The 23,466-nt window shown below is 46.8% G+C and overlaps 1 protein-coding gene across 4 annotated transcripts; it reads left to right on the top strand.

Moving 5' to 3' along the window:
* PHKG1 (phosphorylase kinase catalytic subunit gamma 1) lies at positions 1-23,466 on the top strand. 4 transcript variants are annotated; one of them, XM_078611852.1, is made up of 10 exons: positions 1-204; positions 4,951-5,076; positions 6,563-6,738; positions 13,045-13,099; positions 15,245-15,310; positions 16,999-17,162; positions 17,888-17,978; positions 18,518-18,671; positions 20,295-20,420; positions 20,802-23,466. In XM_078611852.1, the coding sequence occupies exons 2-10, from the start codon at positions 4,979-4,981 to the stop codon at positions 21,078-21,080; spliced, it is 1,209 nt and encodes a 402-aa protein (XP_078467978.1). In that variant the 5' UTR covers positions 1-204; positions 4,951-4,978; the 3' UTR covers positions 21,081-23,466. The 4 variants fall into 4 exon arrangements, with proteins under 4 accessions (XP_078467978.1, XP_078467979.1, XP_078467980.1 ...); XM_078611853.1 differs by lacking the exon at positions 1-204 and adding an exon at positions 1,302-1,539; XM_078611854.1 differs by lacking the exon at positions 1-204 and adding an exon at positions 1,550-1,647.

Here is a 23,466-nt window from a genome sequence, read left to right as displayed (position 1 = left end):
CGACTGCGTGCGAGGGGGATTGTTGGGGGAGTGTAGCCGGCATTGAATGAGGGAGAGGAGAGAGATTCGCATAGAACGAGATCCGTGTGGAATCTCTCTCTGTGTCTGTGTTGTTGTGGTGGTGGTTGTTGTTGTTGCGGGCAAGAGAGAAGCAGGTTCTTAATCTTTGTTCGCCAAATCCGACACGGGCTGATTCTTCTCGAGGTGAGTCCGATTGTATTATTTTAGATGTTTAAGAGGCGCTAAGTGTAGCCAGTCGTGTGCTTTGGGTACAATTGCAATGGTATTGTGATGATGCTGAAGCCTGCTTGCACTGTCTCCTCGCCATCTGTATGCGTTGTACAGTCGGTTTTCATTATGTACTGTACGCTGAACTTCTTTCGCACCGTACGTAGGTGCAGTTTGCATGGCACTACAGTAATTTTCCATCGCACATACCGTGATGTATTCACATTGTGCAGTACAATATACTTTAAACACAACGTATTTAAATGAAGGATCCGTGTTTGAACACCATTACATTGTTATACGTTTGGATAGTCGCAATACAAAGTCGATTTGCATGGAAACAAACGATGAATCCCCCGTGTGGCCTGTCACAGACAGATTGTTGTGGGGGGTGCTGTTAGCGAGCACCTATTAAGCCCGGCCGCCTTTGTCTCCCCAAGAGTGGGGCGATGTTTTGCGGACGCGCCGGTACTCGTTTGAGGCCGAGTCTACCTAGGGGAGGTCCGGTGCCCTCCGGTTATCGTCACTGCCGGTGTTGGTGGCCGTGAGCGGCGTGAATGTTTATTATTGTACACGCTTTTATTTAACTCAGTTGTTGTCGTTGCTGTTGTTGTCGTTGTTGGCGTTGTTGTTGTTGTCGTTATTATTACAGTACACGCTTTTATTTAACTCTGTTGTTGTTGCTGTCGTTGCTGGCGTTGTTGTCGTTGGCGTTGTTGGCGTCGTTGTTGTCGTTGTTGTTGTTGTCGTTGTTGGCGTTGTCGTTGTTGTTGTCGTATACTCAAATCTTGTAACTCAATTTTAACCCACTTCCCAATGTGGTATCGACTGAAAACTTGCTATAGTTATGTCATACTGTTGACAATACTATATTATATCATTACAAATTTAAATACATATTTTTAAACATTCTTTTTTCATGTTATGTTTCGGCTTGGGTCTAATTGTCCCTTACGTTATGGCAAGCCTCGGGGCCACTTCCTGGAGTCGTGGAGTTCTTCCGTTACTAGTACATTTAATTAAAGCGTGTTGTTAAAAAAGTAATTTTAAATATTACTTATTACGTTCGCACGTTTAGCCATTAAGTTCGTGGCAAGTCACAGAATGTACCCGCACTGCCCTCTTGTGTGACGTTCTTCACTGTCAACACAATCCACGCGGAAGCTCAGCGTTGGACCCCGCGTTCAATAATGTATCCATCGCAGTGTAACCCTTGAGACGAATACACGTTACCGTGTTTCGTGTTACGCAATGCAGGGTTTGCTGCCACGTGGTGTGATACTCAGCGGAACCAACAGGGGATTTGTGGTGGTAAGAGGTCTTTCGATTTCGATTTCTCGCCGAGTTGAATCCGAGACCTCTCTCCCTGTCTCTGCCCACCCAAACCATCATCACCATCACCGCGAGTGGTAGGGTAAAGTGAGTACTCGCGTGTATTCTATCTAACAGCGACGTGTGGACGATTAGGCCAACGTTGTGGCTGGTGCGTGGTGACGAGTTGTGTGCGGGGGCAGACCTTATCCGCCGGCAGTGGCATGAGCAGGCAATTGCGGGGCTGCTCCTCTACCCTTTGCGATGATCGACTGAACACTGTTGAGAAACTGCTCTTTGTGTTGAAGTTTTGTTGTTCCCCGCATACCTCCGATTAGCACGGTTGCCTACGTACGGTGCGAAAGAAGTTCAACATGGTTTGTTGCAGAGGTCGCAAACGGGTTTTGATTCCTTACCCGTACCCGGCCGCACCAGGGTCGCAAACGGGTATCGGGTACCTGATTGCGACCTCTGGGATGAAGCCATGTTGCAGGAGCGGGTGGGTTGATTCTAGGAACTTGAATTGTGAGAAGAGACAAGACGTTGGGAAATGAGTGACAAACGGTGACTCACCAGTGACTCACGGCCTACCCGTACCCGGCCGCACCAGGGTTGCAAACGGATACCCCCCGTACCCGGCCGGGTACGGGTATCGGGTACCCGGTTGCAACCTCTGGTTTGTTGTCTTTCTCCCCAGCACACATTCGATTGGCACGGTTGCCTAGGTACGAGGTCATTGTGCATTACATAACTTGCTCTCTCTGACACTTTGTTGCGGCCCTTTTTGAAACCATAGCGATGGGAGAACACACAAACAACAGCAGCAGTAGCAGCAGCAAGCAAGCAAGCAGCAGGTCGTGCTGAATGCACGTGCAACTTTAAAGGGGCTGTTGTTGTGCTCGCTCGAACAGCACTTGCCCCAACAGTGTGTGGAGGCTACACGGGGGATCTTTGTACATGTGCGGAGCGGTGGTGCAGCGGTTAGCACACGAGTTCGATTCCCGTTCCCGGCCAAAACCGGTGACGATTTTCTAAACCGGTCCTCGGCCTTCTCCCCTATGTCAACTTAGCCTCAATTGAGTACCTGGTCTGGTTTTTAAACATTGCCATAAGGGAGACAAAGGCGGCCGGGCGTGGGGCTGGCTACTCCCACACCCCCTTGTGTGCCGTTCCGGCCTTCATAGGTGCTCGCTAACAGTGTGTTAATCCTACACGGGGATTTTTGTGTTTGTGCGCATGTGTAGTATAATTGGCACAGGCTACATAGCAAACAACTGTGCTATCAACACAGCCACCCGAGTTCCATATCCCGGTCACGGCTAACATCAGTGGCGAGTGATATCAGAAGCGTTTGCTCGGCGTGCCCTGCGTTCACCAACCCGCAGTAAACATCGTGCTGAAGTATCGTCATATTTCGATTTAAAGCTTTCGTGACTGCAGGGATTCATCTTCTTGGTTCTTTCGGTAAAGTCACGTAGAAGGGAAGTAATAAAATAATAAAAATAAAACATAATAAAATTGTATTATGTTTCGTGACTGCAGGGATTAATCTTCTTGGTTCTTTCGGTAAAGTCACGTAGAAGGGAAGTAATAAAATAATAAAAATAAAACAATACAATTTTATTATGTTTTATTAATAAATAGTAATAAAATAATAAAAATAAAACATAATAAAATTTTATTATGTTTTATTTTTATTATTTTATTACTTCCCTTCTACGTGACTTTACCGAAAGAACCAAGAAGATGAATCCCTGCAGTCACGAAAGCTTTAAATCGAAATATGACGATACTTCAGCACGATGTTTACTGCGGACTTTACCGAAAGAACCAAGAAGATATCGTCATATTGTACTACTCGCTTGATCGACACGGCCGTGGAGTGGTGTTTATCATCCAGCAGTGGATTTACAAAGAATTCTAGTTGTATACAGTACTTTTCGATACTATGCACGGCATACAATTCCTGTCTATTGAACTTAGTGTAAAAATTAACAGGGTAATTCAAAATTTTCCCCCACTGCCTCCTTAGTGGCAGCTGTTATTTTCAACCACCTCGTTCCTATTTTTGTATTGATCAATTCCCGTATATTAACCATGGCTCATGATTATATTTATTACTAACTTTTTTGCCCGTCCAAGGACGGGTTGAAATTGCATTGCATCTGAACTATTCAATAGGGGTCATCCATAAATTACGTCACGCGATTTTGGACGATTTTTGACCCCCCCCCCCTCGTCACACGGCGTCACAAAAAGTCAGACCCCCCCTCAAATATGACGTCACAAAGCTCTGCCCCCCCCCCCCAAAACCATATTTCCATTTTGAAAATAAAACATGCTTCAAATCGCTTTAAACTATTGTCATTGTAATGCGTATTTAATGTGTCGCTGCACTCTGATGTAAGAGTGTTATAAGAATTAGTGTTGTCATAGCAATTCTATATTTAATTAAAGTTGCGCATTTTGATGTGACGTCACATTTCTCACTCGCCCCCCGTCACGTCGTCACAAATGTCTGACCCCTCCAGGTGCGTGACGTCATTTATGGACGGCCCCATAGAAAAATTGTGCAGCTCATGATTATTAATGAGGGGGGGGGGGGTTGCCCCATGTGGAGTGGCGTCACCTGCTAATGGTTATTGGGGAGGGGTGCGGCATGTGTAGTGACGTCACCCGCTCATGGTTATTGGGGAGGGGTGCGGCATGTGGAGTGACGTCACCTGTTAATGATTATTAATGAGGGGAGGGATGCTGCATGTGGAGTGCACGACCTTGTGCGTTATTTCCACGCGAGCATGAATATTAATGAAGGGGGGGGGGCATCTTTTACTGAGACGTCACGCACGGATGTAGCACTGTGCTGCGTAGATTTATTTTTTACTGTTACTTTCTGTAAAGAAACGTCATATTTGAAGCGACTTTGCGTAATCAATTTTTTTATTCAGCTCGACCTTCCTCTGCGTTAGTGTAAAAATCCACCCACTCATGAATATTAATGAGTTGGGGTGGGCCTCATGTGGATTGACGTCACACGCGGGACACACATTATTGGCTCATATTAGTAATTTTTTTCTGAGATACAGTATATACTGTGCAGTAGTGCAGTTTATATGTTCCCGTGACATTTTTCGGTTCAAATACTACGAGTACCTAAAATTTGTCTACCAAAACGTTTTGTGATTTTTTTACATGTTGCAAAACTACCTTATTGCCAACTCAACTAAATATAGAGGAACTGGAAGAGAGTTTACAAACGTCTAAAACTGCGTGAGATTGTCTTCGTGAATATTTGTTTTCATTCACTATCCACGTGGTGCGTAGATGCCACCATTCAGCAGCGGACCGACAGAAGGGTGGTGTGTGTGCGTAATAGTTTCCCCCCCCCCTTCCTCTCGTTTCCTTCCCAAGGTGAAGTCGAAGACGCCGGTGTGCAGGTATGACGCGTGACCTCGCCATTCCCGATGGCGATCACACAGAGCCGGTTGCGGCGCAGGACTTCAACGACAAATACGAACCAAAGGAGGTCCTCGGCAGGTGAGCTGGACAAGGGGAGATAACTGAGCTAGGCCCGAGGTAGCCTCTTAGACAGGAGAGACAACAGACACCAATCGGCTCGTGCACTCCAAAGGGTTCTGGGCCCACTGCTCGCCGGCTGAGTTCCGCTGTGACTTGATGTGGGATCTGTGGCGTAGCTTTTGAGTGTTCAGGTAGGTCCACCTACACAAGGTCCCACGGGCCAAATGGTCCCCTATGCTGAATTTATAAACATTATTGCCCACATTTTCTTGGTTCTTTCGGTAAAGTTTCGTGACTTTACTGAAAGAACCAAGAATATGAATCCCTGCAGTCACGAAAGCTTTAAATCGAAAGTTTTGCCCTCGTGTGCCATGCCAGCCTTCATCGGTGCTCGCTGACAGTACTTGCCGCAACAGTCTGTTAAGGCCTTTTTTTTCCTCCCATAGCACATGGTGGTGAGGTTATCCTGCCATCTGATTAATCACAGGTAGGCATGTTATGTGCACGAGTGGCTATAATGGCCTGGAAATTGGTGCGTGCTGTTCCTAATCTCAATTTCTAATCGGGATGCATTGTTCTGTAAACAAACCAATGCAGTGCCTTACTGGGAAGGAAACTTGGTTAGGTTGTCCAACAGATGAGTGAGACAGATAACATAATGTCACTTACACATAAATAACAAAATCTGCCCAAATTAACCCCTTGTTTCTCTGCTCACGAGCATTTATGATGCAGTCCTATTCCCAATAGTTTAAGTGAAAGTGATTTCCTGCTCAATTGAGCATTGAGGCATCGCTCATCTGTTGACAGCCCTCAGCCAGTTGCAGTAAATTCCACATTGCTATGACAGAGGCAAGGCTTTCTATAGGACAAGCCATGTCGACTTCCCCACAAAGCGATACTCCTTTTAATGACCTCAAAAGGATGATGGGCTGAGTCAATCTCCACTCAGGAGTTGCCTCCTGGTTGTGAGCCACACTACCACTGAGCCACCTGACTGGTTATTCTTAATGCAGAGACACGTTTTAGAACACGAGAAGGGATGATTGCCGATGGACTAGACTGGTGACAGATTATTATAAAGGAACACCCACGAGGACAACCATCACGGAGACGGAGTGGTGAGAGATCAGCTCCTGTGCAGGTGTGAGATGGGATTGTGGCTTTGTAAGAATTTAATGGATGCCGACAGTGTGGGGAAGCCTTCATCCAGGAGTGGATTGAAAGGGCTGTAATTTGTGTTTTTATTTTTGTCTGCACCACTGTGGAGCAGCAGTGCTATCATATCATACTATATTCGAAAAAGGTTTTGCTCGCTGGATGGAATGAGGGAGAAAGGGAGGGACGGTCACGCTCAAAGGATGATGGGCCGCTAGTCATAACAATTATTTTGCGACTCGCGCTAACTTTCTGTTATGAATTTTGTCATTATTTACCGATTTGATTATTCGCGTCGTGGTTACGAACTGCTTCTCATCGTTCTCACGGTGTCCGTGCGGTGCAGTGGCGTGAGCAGCGTGGTGCGGAGATGCGTGCACAAGCGCACGGGGCAGGACTTCGCCGTGAAGATCATAGACATCACGCCCGAGCGCCTGAGCGAGGAGGAGCTGGAGGACATCTACAGCTCCACCGTGAAGGAGGTGGACATCCTCAAGGCGGTCTCGGGACACCCCCACATCAGTGAGTTCCCACCGAACCTTCAAGCCTCAAAATCTCACACCGTCACCAAAAACGTCCAAGGGGGTAACCGTTGCAAGATTAGCGGGCAGAAAGATAACTGCATCTAAGTTGGACCCAAAGAGTGACCAACGTAGAAGTAAGAAAAAGGTTGCACATAGAGGAAGACCTGATGATGCAGGCAGTGATGATAAGGAAACTGGCGCTATTTGGACACACGTGTAGGATGGACAACTACAGGAGAATTAAAAGTATGTTGTTTGGAAAAATTGGAAGGAACCGGAAATATAGGAAAACCTAACAGAGAATTGCTTGACGACGACAGATTTGTTCCAGAAAGATGTGGCACTACTTGAGCACACTGGCACAAGACAGAGGAAAGTGGAAACAAATGATAAAATGTGCAGTGGACACCTACTAGCTATTTGTCCATGACAGGCGGACACAATTAGGAAATAATCCTAATTGAATAATCTTCGTCATCATCAGCCATATAAAAATCTCGATCATGCAATGTAATTATCCACCTCGCACCTGTGCACACAAGCTGATTTCATCACTCCATCTCCCCGGCGGATGTCCTTGGATAAGTTCCATTCCTGTCATAATAATAATGGCAATAATTTCCAACCCTTTATCGGACCATTTTTGTCGTTCATGAGGGTTTGTTGACCATACTTCACCAAGCTGGTCAATGGCGGGTTTAATGGTGAACAGTGGGGGAAAGACCCAGATCCAGTACAGATATCATGACATAGATTTATGATTTGATAACCACGGCATGAAATACATTTATATTTGCATCTAATTATAATCGTAGCGGATGATTCACTTTCTGACCCGCCCCGACTGGACATCTGTGATAAATAACTTTATAGCTAATCAGATTTTTCCAGGATGAATAAAGATTCTGATTCTAAAATGCATCAGCACATACCTGAAAAAAAAAGAACCACAATAAAACTCTTCCGGGAGATCAAATCCACAGCCGAAACTTTGCGTTCAACGCCGTGGTGTTGTCACTCAAAACCCTGGAGCGAATTCTAAAAGTGCCATCGGCTATTTATATATTTCGTGGTAAGCGTATTATATAAGTTGCAAAACTGCTTGTGACCTAGCACGAGCATGGAAGTCTCAGCTACAGTACGCTACTCAGCCATGGACAATGAAACATCCAAAATTTGTACTCGCGAGCGAATACTTTCCCGCGGACTATTGTTATGCAACGGGCCTGAAATAAATAAATAAATAGACGGGCAGCGTCGCTTACCCTCGGATGTCCTTTGCAAGCACTGTATTAATAAATCACAGTGGCTATTTTCCGTTTATTATCCTTACTCAGGGATTCTGCCGTGGTGTAATGCTTAGCACACTGCACTGGTTGTGCAGAGGTCGTCGCCCGTTCCATATTCACAAAAAAACGGAACAAAAGCTGAAAGGTGTGCAAAGAAGCGTGGAGACACGCACGCTTGGAATTACACTGAGGCACAGTAGGAGTAGCACAGGGATTAGAGAACAGGTTAAGGACATCGTTCAACCGGTACAGGATATGGCTGATCGGCGTATCTCCGTAGCCACCCCAGCCGTCTGGGACTCTCTCCTGCTGCGCAGTCGAAGCATCCGAGCATCATCCACCTTCAAGTGGCAGCTCAAGGCTCTCACCCATTCAGGCCCTCACCTGTTCAGGCTCTCATCTGTTCAGACTCACCCATTCAGGTTCTCACCTGTTAGGTTCTTACCCATCGACGCTCTCACCTGTCCAGGCTCTCACCCCTTCAAGCCGGCATATGAGGAACTTTGAGCTCTGCTCCTCTGAGTTCTCGATTGAACATTTTGTCCCATTCCCCAAGCCCAAATAATAATAATTATGATTATATGGCCTTGAGGATGACTGCCATTGGTCAGGAATAATGACGCAGTGGTAGCCAAGGAACGGAACTGATTCGATAAGATGCCTAGCCAGGAGATGGAGCGATGAAATCAACTCGTGTGCAAGTGCTAGGCAGATTGTCACATTGCAGGATTGCAAGAGATGGCACAGGCTCGTGGAGGTCTTCATCCAGCAGTGGATTGACCTTGGAGAATGATGATGATGATGATGAGCTTTGTTGTCAATGTGAGGAGCTGATGTGCTCGTCCGCATTTGCTTGCTCAGCTGCGGGTATAGACAGGGTCATATGAATGTGTACGCTCATAGAAGAGTACACGCAAGCTCACATTTCACACTAATACAGTACTTGTATTACCACGCCACAAACAACCACTCCAAGCTAATAATTAATAATGCCCTTTTATTTATCCAGGAAAGCGTGGATATTACGCAGCAGACCTTTCGTCAACAGTAACTGAACCTGCAACAGATTTTTTTTTTAATATATATTGGATTATGCAAACTTAATTTCTGTATTATTGACTTAAATACGACTCTGACTAATCATATCAATTATTTCTGCAGTACCATCATGAAGTAGATGTTCAGCCCAAGTGCCATTTAATGAGTGTTCAGCAGGCCGGAGGAAACGAGCACCCGGGATAAATCCCACCACAAATATGAGGGGACAACACTCAAACCTCTGCACAGATGGATTCAATCTATTGCTGTGCTGCCATTACATGGCCGCTTTCGCAGCCCAACCTTACGACGCATGGGGCTCACTCGGGGCGATTTGATTTGCTTTGGTTTGCCTTACATTGCCTCTGTCCTCCGTTACTTTTCCACGCCACTCTCAAGTTGCTGCCAATTATGCAAATTCACACAGTGCTATGTTCATCCGGTGGCAGTCTAACAGCTCAGCTGTCCACCTTAAATAGTATGCTTTTCTGAATGCGAGCAATGGAGAGATACTGTAAAACAATGATATCAATTTTAAAAGGCCATTTAAAATCCTCTGCTGGATGAAGGGCCTCCCCAGGCCATGTCGGTCATGGGGGTTGTTTGACTATACTTCTCCACTCTGGTCAGTGCGGGTTGGTGAAGTGGGAGGGCCAGGATCGACTCAGATGCCAGTCACCACTGATGTTAGCCGCAGCCGGAAATTTAGCGAGCAAAACTTTAACCAAATTTAACAAAATGATAAGCAAATTGCGCAGTTGTAAAAATACGTGGAAACATATTCCGCCGACAGTGAAAGTTAGCAGGACACTTCTGAAAATGTATCTTCAGACTCTTGAGACTTTCCTGGGTAAATAAATGTTCCTGCATATTGTACGTTGCCGAGGTCACAGCGGCACTAACCACTGCGCCGCCACTCCGCTCCCCTGAGGGATACTGATACGTTGTTAAAAAACACACGCATCTGTGATACGGATTACGATGACATAATTGGAGTGAATACATGGCGTTGGAAAAATGTAGCGATTCTGAGGGTGCCCCTTCTTTGAGAGCGAGACCCGTGCCATCGCGTTGCCACATCTACGTGGATTCAATTCCACGTACATGTGGCAATCTGAGGATCATTCAAAGTTCGAGCCGCTTAAAAATAGTCGGCTGACGCATGAGGCCCATCATCCCAGCAATGTGACATTTACAGCCCCTATCCTTCTAGATTTGAACCTTTCGTGCCTGCAAATACTGTTTTTAAAACAGTCTGCATCAGCAGCAGGCCATGCTTTCCCACCTGATGACGGACGCTTGTGTTGCGCCCGAAACGTCATGATTGAATTTAGTTGTTTTCATTTTTTATTTTTTACCTACGTGACTTTACCGAATAAACCAAAGAGAATGAGCCCCCATCCTGTAAATCATCACAGTCGATGGGCAGCTTGCTTGCATTATGGATGAAGTGGGGGCACTTCCACTTTTTTCAAGACGTCTGGCAAGCGTGGAAGAGTAGGCCAAATAACTCGTCGAGAGGCTGTATCGAGCTCTCTCTAGTGGAGGCCCCTCTGCCATCAGTGGCATGAGCAGGGAATTCCAGAGGTGCACCTTTACCTGTTTATCATCGACAGTGCAAACCCGTTAAAAACATATTTAGCTCGGCTAAGTAATTTAGACTTTGTGTACCGTACTCAAGAGAAAAGGGCAGATTGTGCCTGCCTGTTTGAAATCCTCCAACGTGGATTATTTTGTTTTAATACTTTGTATAGGGATATTAAAAGCAACAAACACGTTTTGTGCATTGAAATTGTAAAGCCATTCGGTGGTGTCTTGGGTTACCAAACAGATTCCTGCACAAGAGTGATTGGTTGGTGGTGAGAGTGGTAGATTGTACTTCGCTGAGGTCACAATTAACTCCTTAGTTCCCCACTTAAGACGGAGACTCGCGTAGACTCATATGGAGCCCTATAGAGTTATATAGTGACCCTTAGACTGACGGGAGAGACCCATTGACTCGCATTGGACACGCAAACTCGCACTGACCCCATACAGACTTACAAAGACACCCAGAGACTCGTGTAAAATACCTATATCCCTGCATAGAGACCCACACACCCAGAGAGAGATCCGTGATTTACAATGCAATGTGATGTAATCTATGGATCATACTTGGCCCCTGCTGTAATTATCTGACTCCTTATTTCACCACTTATAGAGGAGGTAGCCACTCGTTCCAGGTGTAGTTCTAAAATGGTCGAGCATCTTCAAGACAAGAAAAAGCCAGGTAGCTCCTTCATTGGACCTTGAATGAGTGGCTGAGGGAACGCGATGGTTGGCTATGTATGGTGCAAAAGAAGTTCAACAACATACATACAAAGTGACCACGGATAGATGCGGAATGTGCGGTTGCTATAGCGACGATTCTAAGTTGTAGAAAAAAAGTCTTAAGAGAAAAACTGGCTTGGATAAAAACAGCAGTTTTTGTTTTCAATGCCAGACCCTTGATATTAATTAGTCGGAAGGTAAGGCCACTTTTTTCAAGATCGGTGGCTTTAAACGTTGTTCTAGGAGACCAAGTGACAAGTTTTCAAGTTTTTCTTGGCTTTGAGTGATGAATCTGGTTCAGCCATCTCATGCATACGCAGTAGAGAATCACAACCGTGCGAGTGAGTGACATGAATTCTAATGATCTTCTAGAAGGGATACAATGCAAAAATATAGCATGAATGCAGGCGAGTCTATGCCGATAGTAACTCGAAAATGTGGGTAATAAGAATAGATGTTCTGGAGGTCATGTCCTGTTTGAAGAATCCATTCGGAACTGCTGTAGAGCAGTATATGTCCCTGTGCTAGTTTGTTGTACTTCCCAGAACCTCCGATTAGCACGGTTGGCTACGTACTGTGCGAAAGAAGTTCAACATACATACGAATTACAGTGGCAGGAGGTACAAAACAACGGAATCGCTTCGGAAATTGCTACATTTGTTCTCTTGGCGACACTAGGAGGCAGCACCTGACCATCCACCTTGCTACGGAGAGAGAGAAAGTGTCAAACCCATATCGTCAATTCTCAGAGGTGGAATTCAGACACATCGATTTGAGAGGGTTTTGTTGTTGTTGTTGTCATGGAGTCTTTGGTGACTGAAATGGAGGCCATCGATGCCTCAACTTCAGCACCTGCTTTAATCACAGTTGCTGCATTCACCACAATGTGCATTTTTGTTTTCTTTGAATGGCAGCGCTCAACCCCCTTGCATTCGAACCTGGGATTCTAACTGCCGGATCACAGTGGCGACACGCCATGCCGTCACACGCGTTGAGACTGTTCATCTAGACACATTATTAAATATAATTTATATCGGGGCCCCATGCTGTGCAGTAGAATCCCCAACTATTATTCACTCAAATCAATCTGACCTCTCCCTATCTCTCTGGTACGATGAAGGGTCATTTTCCTGCACCGTTATCTCCAGTACTTTACTTAAAGAGATATGTTCCTTTTCGATTTAAAGCTTTCGTGACTGCAGGGATTCATCTTCTTGGTTCTTTCGGTAAAGTCACGTAGAAGGGAAATAATAAAATAATAAAAATAAAACATAATAAAATAATTGTCACGACGTTTCGGCCACAACGCAAGCAGCCGTCCTCAGGTGAAGAACAGGTCTGTCGGAAAGACACCATCTGAATGAACACCACCAGCCTGGTGGTGCCAGCCATTACATGGTGTTCATTCAGACGCTGTCTTTCCGACAGACCTGTTCTTCACCTGAGGACGGCTGCTTGCGTTGTGGCCGAAACGTCGTGACAATTATTTTATTATGTTTTATTTTAATTATTTTATTATTTCCCTTCTACGTGACTTCACCGAAAGAACCAAGAAGAGACATGTTCCTGTTCATGGTGGTGTTATTGACAACTGCCTTGAGATTCTGTTGACCCTAAATGGTGAAGTATGCTGCCTCCTGTGACACTCCTTCCTCGCTCTTTTGCAGTTACCCTCATAGACGCCTACGAGTCCAGCACCTTCTTCTTCCTGGTGTTTGACCTGTGAGTGACATTTGAATCATCTTTTACAACACATAGGGGTTCTAGATTTGAAGCTTTCGTGACTGCAAGGATTCATATTCTTAGGTTTTTTCCTTAGTCCTTTTTACACGCACCTTTACATCATCTGCACCTAGTTTAGACAACAAAGGCTCATTCCTAACAGCGTGCTTCAGCCGCACCGAACCTCACAAAAATAATATTCAGGGCCTACCTTGGCTCCTCCCACCCTCAACCAATATATATAAAAATACGGTTTTTCTTGTAATTTCTCTCACTTGATACAGCTATCGTACTGTGACTGTTCCACCTGAAGACGGAAGCTTGTGTTGCCTCCGAAACGTCGTGATTTTTATTTTATTTTTTATTTTACTTTTATAAATTAAATTTTTTTTAGCTACATGACTTTACCGAAAAAACCTAAGAATATGAACACATAGGGGCTCCGCTGTGGCCAGATGTTAACTACCTCGCCTAGTATGGAGGAGGTCGTGTGTTTGATCCCGACACTGACGCCTGTGTTATTTAAATTTAAAGCTTTCGTGACTGCAGGGATTCATATTCTTGGTTCTTTCGGTAAAGTCACGTAGAAGGGAAATAATAAAATAATACAAATAAAACATAATGAAATTCTCACGACGTTTTGGCCACAACGCAAGCAGCCGTCCTCGGGTGACAGCATCCTTGATGCTGTCTTTCCGACAGCTCTGTTCTTTTTATTATTTCGCCTGTATTTTTAGTTTGCGTGTTCTCCCGGTGGTCGCGTTGATTTTTCTCCGGCTCCTCTGGCTTTTCCCTCCAAATTTAGAATCAACATCACGCGTTTAGAGTATTTGGCTGCTATACATTTCCACACGATCAGCCACTTCGTTGAGCTATCATTTGTGGCCAGGTCGCTTGTGAAAAAGAGCTGTATCGCTCAGTGGGCTATATCTGGTAAAATAAAAATTAGTTTAGTTTAGAGTGACGCAGAGGTCACCGCTCACCTCGCTGCACTCTCTACACGTTGTTCAATGCTCCCCCCCCGAACGTGAATCTGCTGAATACCTCTTTTCCACTGGCACATCCGAGCTTGGCCAGCGCGGGGGCATTCGCGGTACACCGTCTGGCTATTTGCCGAGCCGAAATTGGACCCAACACTGAATTGCTCACCTCACGAGACATCTGAATCTGGTTCGGAGCCAAGTGGGGCTAGAGGTGGTAGTTTATTATTTCCGTTGTTATGTGTGACACGGTTGTGACCGGTGTGACGTCATTAGACGTCACGGCACTGCAAGGACACAACGTCTACATTACGTCGCGACTCATTCGTTGAGCGTGACCTCAGCTGCCCGGTTTGGCTTCTGAAGTGGAAAAACAACCGGAATCTTGCCGAGATGCACCATACTCGCTCGCCATGGCACCAGCACGGCTCAGACGTGCAGTGGAAAAAAGGCATATGTTGCTAAAGCAGCCTTGCTGGGCCAAATCAATCCTAAGTGAGGTCGGAGCTCTGACTTCTTGGCACGGTCAGTATTAAACCTCATTGCATGCTCTGGGAGATTGCCAGGAAATGCCAGATGTGTTTTGCTTGGGGTGCAAGGGAGCTGTGAGATGGCAGTACACCAATTGCATCACGAATCCATCTGTGCAGAGCATTGACTGTTACCCCGTCTCATCTGTGAGGGTTTTCACCAGCTGCTCTGGTTTCCTCCTACATGATGCCGAACACATTGGATCATGTTTACAAGAAATATCATGGCCCCAACCCCCCCACATCGCACAAAGTGCTTGCCACAAATGAACCACAATACTTTGCTGATCTCGTCAAGGAACATAAACCATCACACGAACTCCGGTCATCCTCGCAGCGACTTTTGGCTAGACATGATACGAAGATAGTTACCGCATCGCGCGAGTTCAGATGCGCTTTTGTGGCCATCTCGAATACTCTTCCTTCCGATATTAGGAAGCCACTAGAGCTATTCACTTTTAAATCATCTCGATTAAAAGCTAATTTCTTTAGAACTGCATTTCTTGTTTAGTTTGTTCTTCCCCCGCACCTCCGATTAGCACGTTTGGCTACGTACGTTGCGGTAGAAGTTCAACATACATGGCGTGCTCATGGGCACGTGTGTTCCGTGTTGCAAACAATGTGTGCACGTGCAGGATGAAGAGAGGAGAGCTGTTTGACTACCTGACAGAGAAAGTGGCGTTGAGTGAAAAGGACACCAGGTAAGTGGCGCATCCCGCCTCTGTTTTACGTTTTTAAATCCTTTATATTAAGTTCACTTGCTTGCTTGCGCGCTTACGACCGTGCAAATCTTTCGGTCGTTTTTTAACCCACTTCCCGTGATCCAATCGAGCTGACATTTTGCACACAGACTCGTTGTGCGTGACAATTTATTTTCGTGAAAACATTTTTCCAAAATGTTCTACTTTTTAGGAATTTTTTTTTTCATATTTAATTGAAAATACCAATGTGATAAAAATGAAACTCTTACTCAAGAAAAACAGAAATGAGTAATAAAATTAAACAGATGCCACGCATATAAAGGATTTATAGTGAAAAACTTTGTTTTTACGGGTTAATTTTTTTTCAATCGTTACAAGAATACGCACGGCGTTCCGCCCCTGTCATTTTACGTGCACAGTCGACTGCGGCCGCGTAATGGCCACTGTGGGGCGTGTCGTGGATATTCCTGTCAGAACTCCGGGTGATAACTGTGAACGCATTGGACTTGCGTTCCAGAGGTCACTGGTTCGACTCCATCTCCCGGCACGGGAGTTGAATCGGTTCGCGATTTTATTAAATCCCCCAGCTCCTGTCAACCCAGCGATATAAATGGGTTGCACCATAGAAAACTTGGTTGGAACGTGTCACGCCTGGTTTATCGCGAAGCGCGCTAACCACTGCACCAGGCCTCTAACCTGGTATTTTGTCTCGTGTAAAGCGCTCTGAGGTGTCTTTGCATGAAGGCCACTCTGTAAAATGTTTATTATTATTTTAACACTAGCCAATAGCCCGTCCAAGGATGGGTGTATTGCAGTAAATCTGACATTCAAGCGAAAAGCAGACGGTAAAATCATATCCAGTGCATCCATTGGTGTGCCATTTGTAAGGCCGGTAACACAGACTTTCACGGTTATATCCCATGTTCATTATGACGCCCTTTTTCCCTCTACGTCTCAATAGTGTTACAGAGCTCGCGTGGCATGAGGGTTCTGGCTTTTTAATGAGGGTTAAGTTCTCGGTGAGGAGGCGCCCCCCCCCCCCCCCCCATGTGGAGTGACGTCAACCGCTCATGATTATTAATGAGGGCGTTACGGAGTGAGCGTGACATATATTAATGATTTCTTTATTAGCTTTACTTTTATCAAGAAAGGTCAAAATGAAAGCTAATTCGCGTAAACAAATTTCGTTTCTGCTCCACCTTCTTCATGTGGAGTGACGTCACCCGTTCATGATAATTAATGAGGGTGGGGGGGGGTCTATGTGGAGGACCCCACCTGTTCATGATTATTAATGAGGGGGGCTGGTCGACGTGGAGTGATGTCACGCGCGTTACACACAGGCATTCTTGGCTCATATTAGTGATCTGCTATTGAATAAAGGACGTTTTTCTCAAGACGTTGATTATTTTTCTGAACATTTATTTCCTAATTATTCATTGGCAGTGGGGCATACGTACAAATTACAAAACCCAACACACGTCATCAACAGCACTGCCCGAACAGGAAACATATATACATCTATGATAGGTGACGTTCAGGCAGTGGTCCATCGCAGTAGAGAAATGTTTTTTTTTTTAGAGTACTCTGGTATTTTAGTGTCAACCTGCACGTGTGCCGTACCCTTGATCCCTAAATATCGCATCTCCCAACGCTAACCGCGTGTCCGTGCGCTCCGCCGTTTGCCTCAGGAACATCATGCGCTCCATCTTTGAGGTGGTCCACTTCCTGCACGCCAAGAACATCGTGCATCGCGACCTCAAGCCGGAGAACATCCTCCTGGACGACAACATGAACATCCGCCTCTCCGACTTTGGCTTCTCCATCCAGCTGCGGCCCGGCGAGCGCTTGCGAGGTAGCCGAGGTTTCCCACGGGACTAGGAGCCCCGGTACAGAGCACAAACCGCGACGTGGGGATTGGGGGTACGGAAACTCCGGAACCTCACTCCCGAACTCGGTACTCCTGGGGCAAAAGACGGGGAGGAGATTGGTGCTCGCTGTCCCACACGCACCGCACGTCGGGATTACGAGTGAGAGCGTCGGTTTTTATATTTTGGGGGGGGGGGGGGGGGTTGGGAAATAAGAGGAGAGGGACACACATGTGGGTTGTACCACGTGTTGTTTTGTACTGTGGATGATGAGGCCAAACACTTTGTCAATGGTGCAGGCGGTGGTGACGAACGACCTCCAGTTGGGGAGACCTTATTCGCAAGCAGTGGCGTGAGCAGGACATTGCAGCGCTGCACCTGTACCCTTTGCGATGGTAGATTGAAAACTAATTTCTGTAGAACTCTTTGTGTTTAGGTGTATTGTCCTTCCCCCCCCCCGCACCTCTGATTAGCACAGTTGGCTACGTACGGTGCGAAAGAAGTTCAACACACATACATATCCGTCGTTTCTCTCAGTTCCTGAAAAAAGCTCCCACAGCACGTGGAACGAAACGTCGGACAACACGCGGTGCAACCTGAAATCACCGGGGGAGAGCTGGAAGGCGCAGCCGCGCACACTTGCACAGTCCTTGGGAGCTGAGACTTGGCGTATTTGAGACTTACTTGTGGGCGATGCCGCTTGTGTCTGCAGAGTTGTGCGGGACACCCGGCTACCTCTCTCCCGAGCTGCTCAAATGCTCCATGGATGAATCTCACCCCGGCTACGGCAAGGAGGTCGACCTGTAAGCACGATCGTCTTAAGAGCTCGCCTGTGGTAATGTACACGGACAGCCCTTTTTGTCCACGCTGGAGCGGTCTGTCCACTCGGGTCAGCGGTGTGACAGTCTGTGCTTTTCAGACCAGACTAAAATAATGTATTTTCTCTTCTGTTCAGATTAATTTAAGTAAAAAAAATTCAGTGCCCATTCGCCAGAGGTCGCAAACGGGTTTTGATTCCTTACCCGTACCCGTACCCGGCCGCACCAGGGTCGCAAACGGGTACCCGTACCCGGCCGGGTATGGGTAGCCGGGTATCAGGTAGGGTACGGGTATCGGGTAGGGTACGGGTATCGGGTACCCGATTGCGACCTCTGCCATTCGCGCTTCCATTTCAGCTTTTTGCTGAATTACGCCGCGTCATGAATCGCGATCGATTGACAGAATTCACTGCTGGATGAGGGGCCAGTAACCACTGCCATGCCGTGCGTCTTGTTGTGGGGGGGGGGGGGTTGGGGGGATTATTTGACCATCGTGTTTCATGGCGTGTGGCGCCACCTGGCAGGTGGGCGTGCGGCGTGGTCATGTACACGCTGCTGGCCGGCTCCCCGCCCTTCTGGCATCGCAAGCAGATGACCATGCTGCGTCTCATCATGGACGGCAAGTACGACTTCAGCACGCCCGAGTGGGAGGATCGGTCTGACACCGTCAAGGACCTGGTACGTGGGTGCGTGGTGTCGAGTACGATCCAACAACAGCTGGTGTCTTGCGTCGCTCCCATCATATCCCGTCTCCTTTCCCTCGGATTCGAGGATGGCGTCGACGGTTGTCGATTCTGCTGGGTTTTCGTGTGGCTCGACAGACCTGCATGGAGAGACGGCGTTTTGCCGCATTCGACGCGCAGAAGCCACTCACCTGGACGCGCTGATTGTGATGAACGCTGTTTTCGTTTTTGTTGTTGTTGTTGTGCCAAGCGTTGCGTCGGTTGACATTCTGGGCACTCTCGCTAATGAGATGCTCCATCTCAAGGGATATTGCAGGTGAAATATTCTAATAAATAAATAACTCGCTTTTATATTGTTCCCTAAATGTAACAAATGTCTCGGAATGCAATTTATTTTAACCGGGTGTGGGGGGGGGTGGAAGGGACCCCGACGTGGGCATTTGTTTGTCATTAGGGGGACATTCGTTTTTCAATTAATTAAATTTGCAACCATTTTAATTATGATGATAGGTTTTTCCTCTTTTTTCTGGCAACAAAACAGGTGTTAAGTTGTTAAAACATCAAACTGAAACCTTTTACAAGGAATCATGTCTGCATTAACCACAATACTTGTGGTCAAAATGCAAACAAAAAACATACTCTGATAATATCTGCATTGTCTTTGAAACTGATTGGTTCACACCAGAGACAGCTTTCTTTTGAGTCGTCTCAAAGACAAAGAAAGTGGTCTCTGGTGTGCGGGCGCTCGGTGGATTATTACATTGCAAAATGTTCCAGGTGGAGAGACAGCTTTGGGGGGAGGCCTTCATCCAGCAGTGGATTGATCTCGCTCGATGATGATGATGATGGTAATACAGTGACATCCTTTTTTGTTGGGGATGCGTTCCTGAAAGGGTGCGACAACGAATATCGAAACGAGGTCAATCAAAGCAATTTACAGGGTCGTAGCTGCAGGCGGAGGCTGAGAGGCGACGGATACGAGAAAGGACGGACGATGATCAGAGGTCGCAAACGGGTTTTGATTCCTTACCCGTACCCGGCCGCACCAGGGTCGCAAATGGGTACCCATTCCCTACCCGTACCCTACCCGAAATGAGTGACAAACGGTTACTCACCAGTGACTCACGGCCTACCCGTACCCGTACCCGGCCGCACCAGGGTCACAAACGGGTACCCGTACCCGTACCCGGCAGGGTACGGGTAGCCGGGTATCGGGTAGGGTACGGGTATCGGGTACCCGGTTGCGACCTCTGACGATGATGCTGTCGGCGATGTGAGTGTGGGGTTGAGGCGGTGCAAATTGGGTAGTGGTGTGAATTAAGCGACGACGTATTTTCTAAACGACGTAAAAGGGGGAGACGTAAATTGCGGTATTACTGGAATTACATTATTAAAGAAATTACATCGACATTGTGAAATTGGGAAGCCATTTGAAGCTACGCACTTGTAAATCTAGCTTGCAAACTCAGCTTTAGAACTGCTTTGTGTGTTTAGTTTGTTGCCCTTCCGCCGCACCTCCGATTAGCGCAGGTGGCGACGTACGGCGCAAAAGTACAACGTGCGCGCGTACGACTCGACCACTTGCCATTGTTGTTTCCGTGGCGATGCGCGACGTCAGATCTCGCGCCTCCTCGTAGTGGAGCCAGAGAAGCGCTTCACGGCGGAGCAGGCCCTGGCGCACCCCTTCTTCCAGCAGTACGACGTGGAGGAGGTCCGCCACTTCAGCCCCTACCGCAAGTTCAAGGTGCGCGCGCCACCGTCGGCTGAACTAAAATCTAAACTAGAATCTATTTTTTTTATTTGACCAGATAAGGCCCATCGAGCTGTATCGCTCTTTTTCAGAAGCCACAAACGATAGCTCAACGAAGTAGATTTTTCTCCAGGTCCTCCGGTTTTTCTCTCCACATTTAGAAACGTGCGTTTTGAGTATTTGCTATAAATTCCCACACAATAAGCCACTTCTTAGGGCTCAGTGGGCCTTACCTGGTAAGAAAAAAAAGTTTAGTTTTAGAGTTCCAGGACCAGTCCAGATAGCCATCACCGACGTTGACTGCGCGTGCCACCGTGCGATATACGCTAACCCTTACACCACCGCCCTCTTCAACACACACGCATGCACACGCAGACCATCATGCTGACGGTGCTGGCGTCGGTGCGCATGTACTACCACTACCGGCGCGTGCGCCCCGTCACCACGGAGATCTTGCTGCGCGACCCGTACGCGCTGCGGGCCGTGCGGCGTCTCATCGACGGCGCCGCCTTCCGCATCTACGGCCACTGGGTGAAGAAGGGCGAGCGGCAGAACCGTGCCGCGCTCTTCGAAAACACGCCCAAGGCCGTGCTCATCCAGATGGCGGCCGCCGAATACGACGAGGAGGAAGATGAGGAGGAGGAAGAGGAGTAGCGGCGGCTGCGGCTGCTACTGCCGCCACCTCTCTGGTGGAGGAGGCCATTTCCGTCAACGGTGAAATTTTTTTGGCTCGTCCGCTCGGAGAATTGGCACGTCTAAAGAGGCTATTATGGCCTCCTTCCCGTGATGGCCAGGATATCTCAACAAGAGGTGGGAGTCCTCGCACTGTGTCCCACCACACGCGAGGGTGTGCTATGTGAAATGGGGTCCCCGTTGGCTTTTGTCAGTAAGTTGTGTAAAGGTGCAGCGCTGCAATTGCCTGCTCACGCCGCTGCTGGGCAGAACGGCCTCCCCTCCGAGAATATCCCGAGAGCCCCTCACGAGGGTATTGTGGGCTATTCTTCCTCACTGGCCAGACACACCACACGGCACCTGCCGATTAGATTAACGCAGGTCCATTGGCCAGACTAAAATTTGGTATCACCTAAGGTAAGCGCATCTTTAGTTGTACCGATTTATTTATACGGCGAATAAGTGTGATTTTTTTTCATAACCAACTCATTTCAAATGGTAGTTATTGGCCAAATGAGTCAATTGAAATTCACTGAAGTTATGTCGCATTTGGTGGCACCAACAGGTGAAATATCTGGTCAGGGCTCATGGACTAAAGAGGCCAATTGCAGTGGCAGAAGATACCGAGTTTGTTATCATTACAAACAAAGTGTTGCCAGGTCGAACATATTTCCCCTCTAGCACCCGATTAGTGCAGCTAAGATGCTTGCAGTAATGAAAACATTTCGTTTGCAGGATGTTTTAAAGTGGTAGGCCTTGTCATATACCATCCCTGTGGTAGAGTAACAGTGACAACAGAAGTACTTAGATGTGTATGGAACTCTTTATTGAAAAGTTTCCAGCGCCAGTCAGGTTTATTGAATTCTACACTTGAGTGTGTTACAGCCGTTTGTCCATCCACTGCTGGATCAATACTTCCCCTTGCAGTGTCAGTCACGAGGTTTTTAAAAAATCTTATTTCCCCACGCTGGTCAATGCTAATTGGTGAAGGCGGGGCGGGGGCAGGAGAAAGGACTGATTGGGATATCACTCGCCACTTATATTAGCCATGGCCAGGAATCGAACTCGGATTTGCGGGGGTTCTTTGCAACTGCTCCCCACCTCCCGCCCCCTCTTTGCAATGTATTGATTGTGAAATATGTAGTTCAAGGGGAATTCTTTGGGCTGAATATCCAAACTCCGGTATGGATTTTTACACTCGCAAAATAAATCCTGACTCGTTAAGTGGGAAACTTCTCTTGCGATGAAACATCAGGGTCGTGTTCAGTATTCGCAGGAGTCGCTGCCTGGTCGTTGAAGTGGTGGTAATTATCGAGAGTGCGATGTGGATTGGAAGGGGCGATGCCATCCAACTACAACGTGGAATGGATATTTGAAAGGACCTTCAACTTCCTGCAAAGTTTTTATGTCATTGAGTGTTTTTACCTGGACAATCCCGGGAGATGGAACATCTCGTTTGCAAGGGTGTCCAGGGTGTCGAGTGACACAGAGCCCAAGTTCTTCTTGACATGTATACATATGTATGTATGTGCTCATACATACAGCAGCCATGGTTATATTTTTTATGTAACGGCAAGAATATTGAACAAGACTGCTTTGAAACTGATTGCTATTATTTTTTGTTCACGTACGATGGTGTTGAGCAATACAGCTTGCATATTAATTGATGCCACTGCGTGGCTTTAGACTCTTAAATAGATGCAGTTATTACTTTCAGAGTCTACTACGTAGGTTTATTACGGTTGTGCTGTATATTTCCGACGTGTTTTCGGGTTCTACCGCGTTTCGTGTGACATATCGCTTCACGTGCTGGGAGCTTCTTAATGCGGCGAGAGTTGACCATGGCTTTGGTTCTTCATCCAGCAGTGGAAGAGGGGGGGGCATGACTGAAGATTTCAGTTGCTGAAGAAGCTCCTGGCACGTGATGCGAAACTCTGAGATCATGGCGAAACAACATGCGGTACAGGACAGCCCGAAAACACATCGGGAGGGCCCTACTTGCAGAGTTGTTTTAAGTTTGCTTACTGTACTCGAGCATTCAGGGGCACGTATTTAAAGATGTTGGCGTTGAGCACTTGGCTTGTTTGGTTGAGTATCAGTACCGTTGTTATTTCAGTTCTGTTAAGTTGTCGAACGTAACCACTATTTAAAATGTTGTAGCGTCGATACATTTATTTTCTGTAGTGCATTACAGTAGTTATTTATTTTGTCATTTTAAATTTTAAGGTCAATGTTTTGCAAGATAAATTATGTTTGTTTTTTGGCAAATGCTGGTGGTATGCGCTGACCTCTGTGCACGAGTTATTGTATGAATGCATTTTTCATTGAATACCTTCTAAAAAATAAAGGATGCAAACATTTTAAGAAA

Source organism: Lampetra planeri, chromosome 37 (genome assembly GCF_965212315.1).
Source record: "Lampetra planeri chromosome 37, kcLamPlan1.2.h2, whole genome shotgun sequence".
Classification (NCBI taxonomy): domain Eukaryota; kingdom Metazoa; phylum Chordata; class Hyperoartia; order Petromyzontiformes; family Petromyzontidae; genus Lampetra; species Lampetra planeri.
The sequence above is the reverse complement of the archived record's forward strand: the minus strand, read 5'-3'. Positions and strand labels throughout refer to the sequence as shown.